The 17887-nt window shown below is 33.0% G+C and overlaps 1 protein-coding gene across 6 annotated transcripts; it reads right to left on the bottom strand.

Annotated features, from left to right (window-relative positions):
- Positions 1-10034: 10034 nt before the first annotated feature.
- Positions 10035-17610, bottom strand: LOC124841876 (cyclin-T1-3-like). 6 transcript variants are annotated; one of them, XM_047318252.2, is made up of 7 exons: positions 17319-17605; positions 16332-16648; positions 15901-15982; positions 12521-12655; positions 11984-12159; positions 11756-11907; positions 10035-11521 (listed from the first exon to the last, which is right to left on the bottom strand). In XM_047318252.2, exons 2-7 carry the CDS (start codon positions 16556-16558, stop codon positions 10461-10463), a joined length of 1833 nt encoding a protein of 610 aa, XP_047174208.2. In that variant the 5' UTR covers positions 16559-16648; positions 17319-17605; the 3' UTR covers positions 10035-10460. The 6 variants fall into 6 exon arrangements, with proteins under 6 accessions (XP_047174208.2, XP_047174206.2, XP_047174207.2 ...); XM_047318250.2 differs by having other exon boundaries at positions 16332-16599; XM_047318251.2 differs by having other exon boundaries at positions 16332-16590.
- Positions 17611-17887: the final 277 nt, after the last annotated feature.

The raw sequence follows: 17887 nt of genomic DNA, 5'->3' as shown, positions 1-17887 counted from the left end.
CTTGATGCATGGGCATCGAATCCCTCCATTAAGAGCATAATATTCATACCGTTGAGCCGTCTCCACAAACTCATCAACTCCAAGGACAAAAGCTTCCTTCAAACCTCTCCTTCTGCTATAACAACGGTCGTACATCCATCCATGATGATTGGGAAAATGGGCCATGTTCTGTGATAAGCCAAACAAACAAAAACTTAGCCAAAATAGCAACGCTCCATGTGACATAAGTAATAAACCTATTACTATTTAAGTCGAACATGGAAGGCAATTTGAATACTATTGTCATAGGCATGCAATAAGGGTCATGCTGAGTATTATTATTGTAGTGAAGTCCTCTTTTATAGAGTACTTACACATTGACTATTGTCATAGGCATGCAACAAGGGTCATGCTAAGTATTATTACTGTAGTGAAGTCCTCTTTTATAGAGTACTTACACATTGACTACAGTCATAGGCATGCAATAAGGGTCATGTTGAGTATTATTACTATAGTGAAGTCCTCTTTTATAGAGTACTTACAAATACTTACACATGTAGGTACTACCATAGGATTTGACATCAACACTACATATTCTTAGCCTACAAGTCTCCACCTATGTCTTGTTCAGTTTCAAGATAAAATAAAGCATCTAAAACCAAGTCATCCCATCATTTCAAAGTAAGCTTAGTTCAAATAGTCTAGTACGCAATAAATATACACAATCACAATCACAATAGTTATTTAATTATCTACTGATAAACCAAATTTGGTCAAGAAGCAGCTCCACAATCACAATCAGGAGACCAATGGCTGGTGGGTTGCACGTTTGATAACAAATTTCTGCAACAAGTTGTATAAGGGAACAACACAATCAGACTTAGAAATGTTTATATTATGATTAAACAATATTAAAATATCTACTTCAGCTCACTCCAATAATTATATCAAACAAAAAATGGCTTTTTCATGCAATGATAACTGGTTGCAACCACTAAAAATAATCAAGCAACATGGTAATGAACAGCACAACAGACTAACTCCTAAAGATCAACTCTAGATCAGATGAAGAAAGCAATTAAAGCTCAATTAGGAACAACATAACAACTTTCACATATAGTGGAGACAAAACCAGGATAGTCAACAAGACAAGCAAGAAACCAGCTATTTAGAACAGCTAGCACACAATTTGAATCCTAAGGAATGCTCTAAAAGAATTCGTACTTTTCCCATTTACAGTTGGTTTAATTCATGGCTAAGTTTTTTCCTTTGCTCTCTCATTTAGAATTTGTAGTCTTCCCATTCAAGATATTGTTAAGTTTTATGAAGTCAATTTTGTAGCATGAGTAAACTTAATTAAATGAATTTTATGCTGTGAATGTATGATGTCAAGAATACTTCAATGTTTTTAAATATAATTCTAAGTTCAATGGTCTTCAAAAGTTCCTAAACGCAAAACAAAGTTTGAAAATATGAAACCTAACTTCAATATTTGGAAATATAATTCTAAGTTCTACTAACATTTTGGGTTTAAAGCTCAACTTAACCCTACAAAACAGCTTGCTTGTTAGGTGAGAATTACACAAAGCTTGTAAGGATGACATTAGCCATACCTCTAATCAATGTTGGATATCAATAATATTGAAAGATAGCAAGTTCATATTATTGTCTCTTGGTCCAAAATTTAGCCTCTGTAATTGGCACTTTGCATACTTTTGGGTTTTGTTATGTATAGGTAATTGGCACTTTGCATACTCTATAGGTATTGACCATGTGTGTGTTTATCTATATAATTCAAAATTGCTATGTAGAGGTATTGGCTAGCAGTCAAAGAGTAGTAGTAACGTTGAGTTAGAAAGAGACAAGAGTGAGGTTACAAGCAGAGACTAATGCAGAATTCAAATTACAAATTACATCAGCAAGTTTGATATATGATTATGAACTGATTTGATAAGATAACTCATGCAAAATTCAAATTACTCACAAAGGCAATATTCCAAACCCAATTTTACTTCAAATATTCAACTCAACCATCCAAATTTTGATTCAAAAATTGAAACAGGTTGCAAACCAGGTATTTGACTCAAAGATACCACTCAAAAGTTTCTCAAATCAGCAGAATGACAGTATAGATGGTTAGCAATGGTCTAAATGCTACAGCCAAAATTTTAACACAAAAACGAGATTGAGCAAATATAAAGTAGATTGCCCAACTGCTATACCAGCAATTTTGAGTTATTTCTCAAGGTGCAACCAAGCTCTTGCTTTAGCAAATCATAGCTTAAATGGTCTGCACTTAGTAATGGCTCAAATCAGAGTGAAGAAATCAACTCTATTGTGACTAGCTGGTTGAAATTATAACAGCTTATGGGATGAACTAGGAAGATGATTTTGATGAGCGAATTAGGCACCCAAGCTCTGAATAAACATATCATTGCTCATTTTTGTGTGCTTAATATTGATCAATCAGTTAGATGCACCAAAAGAAAATTTCACTCAACAGAATACTGGGAATGAGAACAAAAGTAATATAACATGACTTTTGACAAAACTGGACAAATTTCACAATAAAATGACTCAAATCAGAATGAACCGAGTAAAAATGAGGAAACCAAAGCAAATCAAGGTTGGCACACAAGAATAAACACAATCAGAACCTAAGAAATCAGAATTCCATGGTGCAATGATGAACAGAAGCAATGAAACAGTGAAGGAAACAGAGTTGACAGATTCCAAAATAGAAGAATTAGACACTTACCTGGACTGAGTAGCTCCATGGCTCTGAATACCACATAAAAACTATAGGTAAAACCATTGAGAAGGATTTAGCAACCAATGATGCTTACAAAAATTCTTAGAATAGGGGTCTATGCCTAGCTCAACCCACAAAATTGACATATAACATCATTTTATTATATATCATCTTTTCCTCACTTATATATATATATATATATATATATATATATATATATATATATATATATATCATCAATGACCTCAACACAAATTTTACATTTAAAATTACCTGAAAAATTAACTTTGATCCAAGAAATGCTTCAATCTTTTTCCAGTCACGTCCAAATCTACATCAACAACCCAAACAAACAAAATGAGTTGTCTTTTTATAACAAAATGATATTGATTATAATGTGACTGCTTGAAATTGTCTGTGACATGAAATCACTTGATGCAATGTCAAATCACTTGCTGATTCTAGGATTAGTTAGTGGTTGTCATGTTTTGACTAAGTTTTAGGTTGCTTTCTAGGTTCATATACTAAACATTTCTATTTAGTCCTTTTCATATTCCTAGTGAACATCATGGTTTTATAACTTTATAAGGGCATACACAGCATAAACTAGACCTTCAATCATCCAATATTCGTCATGTAATGCAGCATAACATTTTGACACGTCAACTACAATTCTAAACTCAAAACTCAGTGTAAACTCAGAAAACAATGCAGTACAGGTTTCACAAACACTTTAGTTCTGCAAAATTTGATTTCAAAGAGTGATACAACAAATTAATTGACTCAACAAATGCACAATTAAATGAACTCAGCATACAGCTACTGCCAAGCATGATTGATTCACTCAAAAGCAATTAGGGAAAGCTCCCTGTCACATAACTCTGCAAAATTAATGTGGAAAGCTCCCCATGAGCTTGTTGCAACAGTTCCCAAAGCATTTGTCATAGGCAGTGTGCAGAACATAACCAGCCATATAGAGCATATTAGCTTCCGAGGCCATCTTATAATTCTGTATTAAGTTAAAAGAGAAGGGAGATCAACCAAAAACACGAACCCTCACAAGTTAGTGTCATTCTTTAAGCTCTTCAAATGCATAATCTCTTTCAACTATCTTTTTAATGATTTTGGATTTATGTTTCATCTTTTTAATCTATTTATGTTCCAACCTTTCTAGTTTGACCATTGGTAGTACCATTCAAGAAGCACCTTACAAATTTGTGCTTTCTACTCCAAACCTTAGATATCTTATTGTGATGCGTGATCCTCTGCACCAACTCTGCATGAAAACTTTGTTTTCTTGAACAAGTAAGCATTGACTGTGAAGCCTATTTTCATACTCATTTTGAACGGACTTAGTCAGCCCTTATAAGTCTGCTGCAAGTGCTCGCTGATTATGTATAGATAATGATACTTTCTTCAAGTACCCTTAAGATTCTACATGTAAGTTACTTTATTTTGTTTTTCCTTTGTATTTTACTTTTGATGTTGCCCATAATATGTTCCATGTGCCAAATTGCTATCCATTAGTCAATCTTGCTTTTCAATTTATCTTTCAAAGTGTGTCTCCAATCAACTCTCATTGTGCAAGGTCTCTCAACTTCTAGTTCAATGATAACTCAAATTCCTTGTTTTGTTCAATTGAAGTCATTGAAATTGAAAGTGAAATCTTCGACAAACATATCTGATGAGGGAGTTGGCAGGATAATTGAATACTTGCTTCAAAAATCCCCATTTTCCAAAGTGAAAATTATAAATTGCTGAGTGATATCCATGCACACTTAAATCTTCAGGTAGCGTGTTTTACATATTGTTCAGTTCATGCTTCGTTTATGTTTCCTACTCTTCCTGATACTCACGTTGTCTCTTCTCAATTCTTAGAGCCACAACAACTAAAAAGATTTCTATATTATGAGGTCCTTTTTGCCCCCATTGTAGCCTTGCTTTCTTTCCCTATATTTGGCTTTATATATGACAATTTTTAAGTATTACTGCGGGGAACTATGTGTTTGATACATGTTATTTCTCACTCTTACCTCAAATATTAAATAACACAGACACACGTCACCTAAAGGGGAGCTGAATTAATTTTGTTTTTCTTTATGGGACAGTTGTGTTTTCCCCTGCTGTATTAGTGGTGCAGTGCACCGATTTCTGTTTTCTCTTTTGTGTTAGCATAAGTGTCTATTTTATTTTTTTGGTTAGTGTTTGGATGTATCTATTTATTGTCTCTGCAGTTATGTTTTCAATACAATGAAAATATGAGACACTATAAGCTAAATAGAGCACGAAAAATTAAAAATAATAAGGCTAAAGAATGTGAAGAAAACCATCTTTGCTTACCCTAAGATCATCAAAATCCAAGACATTGCAATCAATAGATGAAACATAAATCAAAATCAAAATTAAAAATACTAACAAGTGAATGAAAAGTAGATGAAGGCAGAAACAGTGTCTAGGCTTCAGAATGTGAATGAAAATATGTGGAACTTACCTCAACCAAGATAGCCCTTGACGAGCACGACAGCGACAGAAGCCCACAATGGCCCCTCCAATGAAGTCCCTCAACCTCGACACCACCAGCCCTCAACGCAGCAATCAACCCACGATGAACCCTAGCCCAAGACTCCCCAAACCAGCACGCACCATGAAGGAACCACGATCAACGAACCAGTGACCACCGCGAAGGACCACCACCAGTGACTAACCGAGAAAGTGAGGGAGCGTGAAGAAAGGGGGGAAGTGCGTGAAGAAAGGGAGGGAAGTGTGTGAAGAAAGGGACGAGACAGACAAAAGCGATGAAGCATGAAGAAAATGAAATTGGGGAACGAAAACCCCAATTTGGGACTTAAATCAGCGAGAAAGTTACCGACGGCTCAAAATCCTTCGGTAATCATCTCAACACTGACGGCCTCAAAGCCTTCGGTAATATGTCGTTGGTAAATCGCGCTTTTCCTATAATAGTTTAGATGATAATTTGACACTTATCTTATTTTGATTATGTTAAGTATCTATGTTAATCACCCAAATTTTACTTATTTTTCAAATTTTGACGAATTTCAAGAGTCAAAGATAAAATATAAAGAAAATAGAGAAATTTTGAGCAAAATATAGCAAATTGACTCCAGCATAGCCATAACGTAGAATTTGAGGCTTTAGGTACATGAAGAAAACCCACCTTAGAGGGAAACTTCAAGCCCTGACCTAAGGCTAGAGCCATGAAGAATCCTTCACACGAATACAAAAACACAAAAATTAAGTCACAAAGGAAACCCACTTTAGGAGAAAACCTCACGATTAGAGCCATGAAATCCATCGCTAAACCTACACTGTTAATATCTATAAAAACAGAACTTCCTCTCTGTTTTAGGGAGCCTTTAGCATAGCCCTTTTAGATACTTCTCGCTATAATTTCTAGACAATTTTAAAGAGAGACTCTAGAAGGTCTTCTCGCCTACTTCCTCTATATCATTAAAGGACTAGTAGATGGAGTTCCTTCTTTGTTTTAACTTCTTGCCATCCATTATGAGGAGCTAAATCTCCTAGGTTTTGAAGTCATATGTAGATCGCTTTGAACTCTCTTGTATTCGATACTATTTTATTTATGAATGTTTGCTTTTAGTTATAAGTTTGTGAATTGGTTTATATTTGTTGTTGGATGAATTGATCACTCATCTTATTTCATTGGCTTAAGATTGAGTTGAAACTAGTTTGAAATTGTGGTCCGATCAATTCTCCTATATGCTTTTAGATGGTAGGAATAGATCTAAGGTTGCAACTGGATATAGAGTCCTAAGTTTAATGTAGGTGATCCACTCAAGCAGTCGTTGAGGGATCATAGTAAAGTTTGGTGATCCTAGGCCCTAGGTTCTAAGAAGGAACCTAGAGTTTTTAAGACAAAATCGTTTATACGTCTAAACGCTCATTTTTTGAAGTTTAATCAAATAACATTAAAACGAGATAAGAATCCGAAAACACCTAAACCTGAAGAATATGATCGATAGAAACACAAGTGCTAGAAACAAGATTTTGATGGGGAAAAAACACCTAAACAAGTATGTAAGCATTCGTCTGACAAGCCTAGGTTTTGATGGAAAAAACACTCATTGTACATTCAAAGTCAAAAATGATTATTTAGTTAAACCTAAATAGAAAATCTATAACAATGCTCCAAGCTTTGAGAAAAGAAAATGAATAAGACTAACAAAGCAGGACCCAATCGTGTTGACTATGTGACAAAAGTGATAAGAATACTTGTTGAAAACCTAGAGAGGTAAAACTTGTGTAATATTTGTAAAAGATTAGTGAAACCCCTTAGGAGTTCTTAAGGAAGAATTGGACATAACTCAGGTTGAGTGAACCAGTATAAAATTTGTGGTTGATTACCTTGATATCTAAAATGTTTTCCGTTTACTCTCTTGAAAAAAGCCAGCGTCTAAACTTCTTATAGATTATATTACTCCTTTATAAAATCATTAGATGTTGTTTTGCGAAAAGATTTCGAAAACATTATTCACCCCATGTTTTCCCAGTGTTTTCAAGTTTGTGCAAAATGGCTTCCAAAGATACCTATTTGAGCACACTTTTTATATTAAATTTATCAAACTTAAATATACTTTCATTGTGTATTCTTATGTCGACTATTTAAATTTTACTAGCAACAACCTAAAGATAGTTGCAAAGTTCGGAGAAACTATGACAATGTATTTTGAAATGAAGGTTTTGGTCCTATTGTTTTTCTTTTTAGGCTTTAAGATCATTCAACATAATGATGGAATTTTTATATCTCAGAAGAAATATAAAACGGATTTTTGGAGGTATCCTTAAGTGGATCTTCATAAATTGATTTAAGACTCTCATTCTAAAATACAAAAATACGAAATACTTATTTGTTTGCTTGTGTGTTATGATAAGTGTGTTCTAGGGTTTGTGTAACTCTTGTGTTGTGGCTTTGAGAACTTGGTGTTGGCATATAGCGAGAATTTTCACTAGGGTTGTGATTGAGTGTTGTTATTGTTGCTAAGTGAAACATGTGATCCTTTGTGAATATTCAAAGAAAGTGTTCATCCTTTGTGAAGATTCAAAGGAGGTGGTCATCCTTCGTGAAACATTTGGAGGAGGTGTTCATCCCTTGTGGCTTTTGGGAAAAGTGAGTTTCATCTCTTTAGTAACAAGAGAGATGTTATAAACCTTAAACTTGTTGTTTTCTTTGTGATGTAACAATTTGTTGGTTGTGATAGTGGAACATTAATCTTCTTTCGGATTAACAATTGGGTGTAAGATCCTTATGAAACTAGTATAAAATTCTATATACAATTTTTTTCTTTCTTATACTTTTTATAATTGTTTTAATTTATTGATAAGGAAATTAAATTATAAGAAAAAATTATTAAAGACGCAATTTGGGATAAAAAAATCAACTTACCGTCTCTTTTTTTTCTAGGGAGAATTCAAATTTAATCTCCTCTTAAAAAAACACCAACTGAAACGAAAAAAATTGTGACATTTTTAATTAAGAAGCAAGGGGAATTAGAAGCCCTGGAAATGAGATGGTATTTTTAGTTAAAAGTTAAAAGATAAAAGTGAAAAAAAATAAATACAGGACTCGTTTCAGTGACAAAAAGAAACATCTTACTAATATGTAACTATTTAAAATATAATTCCTTTGAAAGAAATATATTGAACTTAAAGATGTTGGAATCATTCAAATCAAAATTCTTCGGAACTAGTTAACTTCAAACTTATTCAAATTAACATTAGATTTGGATAATAATCATTCAAAATGTTCATAGCCCACTACACTCACGGCATATTTTCACCAACAACGTACAGTCAGGCAGAAGAAATAGTTTGGTATCTCAATTTTTTTTATAGAAGTAAAATAAAAGAGATAATAAATATTAATAATGGGTTATTTGATGAGATAATTATGTGAGAAGAATCATATCGAGCGAAAGAGAGCAATTCACAAAGAAATTGTAGATTACAGGAATAAAATAAAATGCATATATATTCACTACTATATGTCATCTTTATTTATCTAAATTCTACCATTCTCAATATTTTTTACTACATGTGTTCTTCGTATACAAATCTCATTGGGAATACAATCAAAAGCACTTGTGCCTTAAGCGCAGAATACCTTTACGTTAAAGCATAGGAAAAGCAAGGAAACTAATTAGTCTTTTTCACATTTATATTTTATTTACTTTTTAAAAGTATTATTATATATATATAATTTTAGAATAGTTTTATAACAATTTAAAATAAAATTATTTAAAAATTAAAATTAATATTTAAATAAAATTCAATGTGAAATATTAATTTAAATAAATTTTATTTTATTAAAAATATTAATAAAAATATAAATTTTAATAAAAATATCATTATAATAATTATGATATTTATTAAAAATGACAATAACAAATCAGCTTAATATAACCTATTTATATAAAATTCAATTTAAAATATACATTTAAATAAATTTTATATTTAAATTTATAATATTGTTATTTTTAAACTAATTCTAATATGTCTATAAAAATTACTAATTATATAAATATCATTATATATTTATATAAAAATTTAATTTAATTTTAATTTAAAAAAAATAAAATTACTTCAATTTAAAAAAATTAAGATTAAATTAAGACAAAATTAAATTAAAATTTTTCATGTCACACTTTCTCCGATGATGACACATGATATTTGTCACTATCATTGCTACATCACATTATCTTTACTTCATAACATAATCTTCATTAAAATAATTAAAAGAAATTTATATATATATATATATATATATATATATATATATAAAGAAGAAAAAAAAAGGGTTAAATATGTTTTTAGTCCCTAAACTATTGACCGTTTTTGGTTTTCGTCCCTCTTCCAAAGTAAGGTACAATTTGGTCCTCAATCTTTAAAAAACGTTCGTTTTAGTCGAAAAAACGAACGTTTTGAGGACTAAAACGAGGACTAAAAACAAAATTTTGAGGACTAAAACGAACGTTTTTCTAAAGAATGAGGACCAAATTGTACCTTACTTTGGAAGAGGGACGAAAACCAGAAATGGCCAATAGTTTAGGGACTAAAAACATATTTAACCCAAAAAAAAACGACCAAAGAGACTGACCCAACCCAGTATATGGTGTCTATCCTATGGTTTATAAGGCTGTATTGTTCAACTCTTGTGTGAGAAATATTATTGTTCAACTCTTGTGTGAGAAATATTTTGTAAATGTTTATCATAATAATATCAGTGACCATTATGGACAGCAGATGAATTTAATTTTACATCCGAGTGTTAAAATTATGAAGATTATCCATGCACCCTATTTCAAAGGGAATATAATATCAGAAAGATACACTTCCAAGTGTACTACAAACATAACAGGCATGGCTTTGAAGGCAATAACGGTAGGATATGACAAATGACACTTAGAATCCTCCATCTAGTAAATAGGCTGAGTTTATGATCACACCTAATACTATTTCAAAGGGGTAATCATCAAAACCATGGATGATCTTGCGGGAAAATGGACATTCTGATTTGTGTCCAACGATATAATCTATATAACCCTTCTCTTTCTACTTTACAATTTTCCCATATGCCCATATACTGAGTAAATGAAATTGGTCCCTCCAGCAAAATTGAATGTGTTCAAGTCCTTCAAACAAATAGACCTGACTTAATGGAAGGCTAAGGCGGCTGCATCATACCAGAAAAAAATTAAACATGGTTTTCCTGTACATGCCGTTTGCTGTCCCTTTCAGTATGGCCTAGCCGACTGACCTTGTTTCGATCCTCCACATAATCGTAACGACTATTGTGGTGAGGTCCAGGGCCATAGTTATGCCGTTGCTTCCCCTCCATCCCTCTTTCGGGGGAGCTTACTGGTTTTCTCTTGCGATTGCTTGACTTGGGTGATGGAAGGCCAATGTCATCAAGCGCAGATACCTCCCCTTCTTCAACAGCACTTAGATCTTGTTCATATGAAGATAGACCTTTTCCTCCATGATTTTGCTCGTCTGCATAATCTTGATGTCTTCCATGCATGTTCTCATAATCCGACCTGTCAGAGGGCTTAGACCAGTTTTGCCTCTTATCCCTATTCTTCTCGCTCTGAGGAGCAAGTTCAATTCCATCCTCCAGTTCCCTCTCAATGAGATCATCATCATCCATGACATCTGTTTTCTTAGTAATATGACCAGCTGCTTTCCTTCGTTTTTCTAATGCAGCCTTTACCTTTTCCCTATCAATTTTCTTAATGGCTTCCTGAGGAGGCCGGCTAAATGCACCCTCTCTGTTATCTAGGCTTCTGCTACTATGTTTATCTTTCAAATCAGTAGGTTCTTTTGTTTCTGTCCCTCCAGCATTGTTTTCCAGCTCTTTGTCACCATTATCAGATCGAGATTTAGCCATGTCTTGAGTTTCATGTAAGTTTTCCTTAAATTGTATTGATTCCCACTCGGGATGTTGATTGCCTTTGGCATCACCTTCCACCCTGTGTTTCATTTCTGCGCTCCCATAATCACCAATTCTACCATGATTTGAGAGGGGGCGCCCAACATGATTTGGGACTGATGAATCAAACGCAGCCACAGAAGACACAGGCTTCGATGTTTCAATTCTAGTCGCTCCACTCTGGGGATTACTCTTTGCAGCTGAAGTTTCATCATTATTAGCTGGAGCTTTTGCAGTGGCTCGATTAGAAGTCCCACCTCCTTCAACATCATTGGAAGGTGGCATTCTATTTTGTTCATACAGCTCCAACATTTGATTACTCACTTCTGCAAAAAAGATTGGACAAATTGGTTTTGCATTATGATAATGATACTTAAAGTTATTATGCTTGCACCACAGTCTCCTTGAATAGATAAATACTAAGACACCATCACAGAGAGAGAGAGAGAGAGAGAAACATGAACATTAATAAGAGGAAGGACAAAATAGAGTTGACAATGAGATGGTACTTTTTTTCCTCATTTCTTTATACCACTAGTACTGAATAAAAAGACACCAACCCTCCAATTGGCGTGGAGTGACATCAAATTCTTGCCACCAGACCTTCTCCCCATCTGATGGGAGCTTCACCTTCAGAAACTTGGCAGCAAGGAATATGGCCCCAGCTGCGATGTGATGCGGCTTAAACTGCAAGCAAAGTGATGTCCGAAGTCTGCATATCACATCACAACTTCAGGAAAGAAAATCAAAGGCTACTAGCCTGAACAAAAATTGTATAATCTTCCTACCCATCATTTACAAAGTTCCACGCAACTTGAGCAAGGGCATTTTGAGCAACTTTGAATTTCTTTATTGCCTCAACAAGAGGTTTATAAGGATGGTGCACATTCAGATCAAAACCAAGAGTTGCAAGGACAACCCTCTCTCCAAGTAAGATTAATTCTTTATGCTGTTCATACACTTCCTGTGTCATAATTGAGGAAATAAATACATTACAAGGTAGGGAAAACTGAGAAATTTCAAAGAATTTTATTTAGAAATAAATCCCCATGCAGTTAAACAAACGCAAACAGAAAAAGGAAAACAACAAATTTCAATTTCAATATGCAAATTGCAAGTCAATTTTTGCTTGTGCTAACCTGCTTGCTGCAAGTTATTCCATATAAGAAATCCAAAATATGAATAATTTGAATGGTACGCAAAAAGTAAAAAAACAAAAAAAAAACGCAAAACAAAACAAAACAAAACAGAATTCCCTACAAAGAAACAATAAATTAACAGGTACTTAAACGTCTGGAGTCAGACCAAAGATAGCTTTGAAATACCTTCTGCTTTATTCTCATAATTGCCGCTGGATCCTTCTTGTGTATAATTTCATATGAAATAAGAATTACATCTTTTAATGGACGAGGAGTTTCTTCAACCTTCCCAGCAAGAAACATGCATACTGTTGCAATGGTCTGCAGAACATATTAAGTTACTAATTATAGCCATGAGTCAAATTTAATGTTTCATTCTACGCATAAGAGAATCTATGACTATGCATGTAAAGAGATATATCAACAGGGAAGGATAAATGTGAAAATTCTCTAAATCATGCTGACAAAGACAATAAATAGGTAAGACATCCAGACAAAGAAACGTATTACAACAAGTTTTCCAAATGAAGAAAACAATTACAAAGCTAAATACTAAGCAGGCATAAGATTTACATAGCACAGCAAAAACTCAACTACTACAATCAAAGCAGCTAGTTGGTGACTGGCATAGAAGAACACTATAAATACAATTTTAGGATAAAAATAGTTATATAATTGAAGTCCTACATATTAAATCTAACCTGATGCACAAGGGTACAAATTAGTAAAACTGTCAAAATCGTTCTGCTCATTATGTATTTTATGAACTTTTTTATTTTATCCTTGCTATAAGTTTATTCTTTATTATTATTGCTATTAATACTAGGATTATGTATTCAGAAACAATATCATAATTACAGGGATTTGCTTCCTTAAATTAGCTCTATGTTTCCTAAAAGAACTAGCAGGTTCATGTATTTAGTATAGGTCCAATGGCCTCATTATTGAAATACAAAATAAGAATGTTATTCTTTATAAATTTGAGATGGTATACAGTGAAATATCAAACTGCTGGGATCATTGAACATTATAATAAGGCAAGGTTTGTCGCCAAAGAATTCACTCAAACCTATAAAGTGGATTACTTGGAAACATTTGCCCCGATTGCTAAGATGAACACGGTCAGAGTAATGTTATAACTAAAAGCAAATCATAATTCGGATCTGCAGCAGTTCAATGAAAAGATATACATAGAGTTGCCCCCAGGCTATGAAGGACAGGTTGCTACTGGAATTATTTGCTCGTTAAGAAAGGCTTTGAATGTGCTGAAACAGCAAAAGCATGGTTTGGTAGATTCGCCAAGGTTATGACAAGTCTAGGCTACAAAGTCAAGGAAATCACACTCTATTCATCAAACATTCAGTTCCAAGGAGAACAACATTATGGTTGGTGTATGTTGATGATAGTACAGTAACTGGAGATGACAAAAAGGAGAAGTAAATCTTAAGTTAATGCCTTGCTACAAAATTTGAAACTAAGACAATAGAAAGATAGGAGATAAGTAACAACAAAAGCAATGTCTGGCCTAGTGAGATAGGAGATCAACACTAGATACTGCACCTTCCTTGGTGTAAAACTAGTGACTTGGAGGAGCAAAAAACAGAATGTTAGTAGCCAAATCAAGTGTTGAAGCATCAAACAATGGCCCAAGGAATATGTGAACTTCTATGGTTGAAGATTACATTGGAAAACCTGAAGATAAAGTGGGATGAACCTGAGGCTATGATGTGATAATAAATTTGCGATTAGCATAATCCACAGCCTAGTGTAACATGATAAAAACACATATTGAGGTAGACAAGCATTTTATCAAGGAAAATCTAGACAATGGCCAGATTTGCACCCCATATGTTGTCCACTCAATCAACTAGCACACACTCACCAAAGGGTTGAACTGCATTAACTTTGAAAGAATTATATCTAAGCAGGAACTGGAGAATACTTACCAACTTGAAGGGGAGTGTCCAAACCGTGCTACTCAAATTTTAAGTTTTTTTATTTTAGCCTCACTATAGTTTCATTCTTTATCTCAGATATATCTTGCTATTAATATGTATTTAGAAACATCGCATAATTGCAGCGATTTGTTTCCTTAGAATTATCTCTCTATATTTCATAAAATAACTAGCAGACTAATGTATTTATAGGTCCAATGACCTCATTATTGAAATGCAGAAGAAATATACTATTCTTTCTAAATTTGAGAAAAACAAATAAGAATTCATCTACTGATTTGACATGATAATAATGTTCAATCCTGCTCATCCAGGATGTAAATATAACTATAAATATCTTGACAGTTACATGTAAATATCAGGCCTCAAAACAAATCTTATTACATAGTATGACTATAAAATACCCAATTATTCATCAAACTACTTATCCACAACTGCGTATTATGCAAGGTTGATGGAAAATGTCTAAAGAAATCAAACAAAATACAATGCAGCAGTTTTATAACCAGGATAAACCAACATTCCATTATGATGAAAACGTTTTTCTTACTCTTTATTAACACAAAGATTACCCAGCATACTTTAAGGAAAAGGGGCTATTTTATAAAACAATAAAGGTTCAGACCTAGAACATGCAGGTAGACAGTCATAAAGCAACTAGAAGTCTAAGACCGTGGTCAGACCAACCAATAAGTTGTAATATTCTCTGAATTATGTCTCAGTAACTTAATGTGTTAGAAATTTAACCAGTCCTGCCAATGGAAAATGGAGGAAAGCCAACAATTTGCTCTAGCAAATAGCTGAAAAATCACAGGCAAATAGCAGAAGTTGCACTATAGTGGCTAGTTGACAATACTAAATCATAAAAACAATTTACTCATCTTATCCAAACACTTGAAACACTGACCATCCTATTTCTAACACTTTTATTGGCTAAAATTTATCTAAAACTGAAAATCACCTGTGAGATTCATTAAATAAGGATCGAGTTCATATTCACTAGTGGAAATATAGGCACTATTACACCTGTGTCCACATTTTTCTTGAGTGTTAAAATGACAATTACCAAAATAAAAATAACAGCAGTTCTTATATTAAAAGACAGTTATCAAAATACAAGGGTAAAATTGTACAAAAAATATGTACACCAATAACTCCCTTTATGTATCAAATAGTGCACCAATAGGTAAAACAATCCTCAGCTATAACTGATTAGTTTTAAGTTTAACAATATTCAAGATATAAATAACTGAAGCATATCTTTTCGTTTTCTCTCTTTCTTTTCTTGATGATTTTCAAGAATACTATTCCAATCCAACACTCGTTCCTTCTTTTTAATTGGAACTATTTTTGTGAATTTGAATGCACACTACATGTGGAGATAATTTTGATGATTCTATTTGGCATAAAAAAACATATTGAACAATAGTTATCAAAACAAACTAATGCAAATTCAACAGCCATGAACATATAAACAATCCAAAATATAGATTTGCTAAAACTGCACATTAAAATACATAATTAAATATAAAGAAAAAAATTTATTCACACTGAGAGCAACTATCCAATAATAAAGACTAGGAAAGTTGTAATAACAGGATACAAACTTACCCTCCTGTCATTCTTTGCATGGGACTGCCTTAGAAAGAATCGATGACAAAATATTATGGCAGTTGCAATAGTTACTTGAGGTCTGCAACACAATTGAATCAATATCAACATAATGATAAATGAATTTAAGCGTGTTCACTGACATCTATTATCAATTTTAATACAGCAGAGATTAAGACTCTTTTTCCCTTCGGTGCCAGCAATATCTTAAATATATGTAGACATTAAAATTGCTAAGATATTCCTAATGACCTCCTGCCCTCCTACAAGGGAACAAATCAAATCTTAACAAACTTTACTTTCAGTACTCACATCAGTTGAACAAATAGGAAACAAGGATACTTACAATAAACCACGCGTCTTAAACAGGAAAGTCAAAAAAGAACCTATTGAATTAATATAGGTCACTGAGGCAACTAACAAAGACTCACACTTTAAGTCTCATGCCTAAGTCTTGCAGAAATGTACAGTATGATTTGCGTAGGTAAGTTTCTTTCTTCAAATCTACGCCATCTTGTTTGGATGGTGAGTATTCTTCAATTTCCTTCCTAGAAAAGTACCATCTTGAGCCATCCTCTGACTTCTCTTGAGAGTATCTTTGAGAAACACCTTGAGAAGTTCCATGATGAGATGCATCACCAAGCAACAATCCAGCCATAAGTTCTGATGAAACTTAGTTTTGATGTATATCTGTTTACACTTCAGAACATTATGATCAAGTCACTAATGTACATTAAATAATTGTTCCCTGTCCATTAAATACAATAATGAGAAACAACTACGTGATGCTAATCTACAAATAAATAAAATATAAACCCTAATTAAATCAACAAAAGCATAGGGAATGATCCCTCCAATGTTTTTTTCTTGCCTGTAGTCATCAAAATCTGAAACAAATAACTGACCGTCACCGAGATTTTCCCAAAAGGATCCTCCAATCTCATATTTTCCTAATCATACTGCCTCTAACTAAGTAACCGCAAGTACCAAATCCCTTTTATAACATTATCAATAACACTAACACCCATTAAACCTCCACACTCAATATTCCCAATGCTAAAACATTTAGATATGTATATATATACATATATTTACAAACTTCACAACAGCACCAGAAATTGAGTATCACTAAATAACCCAAACCAAATCCCTCGGAAAAATCATCTCAACATGTCACTTACTTCAACTACCTACCAGCAATGAAAGAAATGATTACCCCGCCACAGTAATCCTCAATACAATACAACCACTACGACAATTTGGAAAATGAATTTTACAAACTCAATTTCTTCAAACCAAGTATATGAGAAACCGACAAAATCTAAAATCCAAAGGGCACACTGTCTATTTCATCAAAAACTAAATATAAAGAATTGCAACCAGAAAACTATAAAACCCAAAGCAAATTCAACCTTTACCTGCAGTAAAAGAACTAAAGAACAGTTCAATTTGACTGTCCAAGACGAATTTGGAAAGAACAAAGCCAATTTTCTCGGCGAGCAGCGACAACAGAAAACCAAAATCGTGGAGTTCCAAGCCCCAGCGTGTTTACAGAGAGAGGAGAAATTGGTGGTGTAACTGTATCAGAGTATGGAAGAAGAAGAAAGAAGAGATATTTTGGGAATTTTAAAGTTAGGGTTTACAGCCGAAATGGAGAGGGAATAAAAACACTATAGAGGCAAACATGTGCACTAACCCTGATATTTTTCCTTCTGCATTTAGTATTTTATCTTTTAAAATTTGATGGGTAAATATACATAACATAATAACATAATAATATAATATAATATAGCATAACAGTAATATAATATAATATATATATACATATATATATATATATATATATATATATATATATCTTATTTATATATAATTTAAATTTAAATAACTATTGAAAGACCGCTTTATAAATAGTTACTAATTTTATTCGAATTAGTATAACTTATTTTATTATTTTTTTCTTTATATTTTATAATTATTTATGATG

This window comes from Vigna umbellata, chromosome 3 (genome assembly GCF_029865625.1).
Source record: "Vigna umbellata cultivar VRB3 chromosome 3, Vumbellata_1.0, whole genome shotgun sequence".
In the NCBI taxonomy this organism is placed as follows: domain Eukaryota; kingdom Viridiplantae; phylum Streptophyta; class Magnoliopsida; order Fabales; family Fabaceae; genus Vigna; species Vigna umbellata.
Note: the sequence above shows the minus strand (reverse complement) of the source record. Positions and strands in the feature narration are given on the sequence as shown.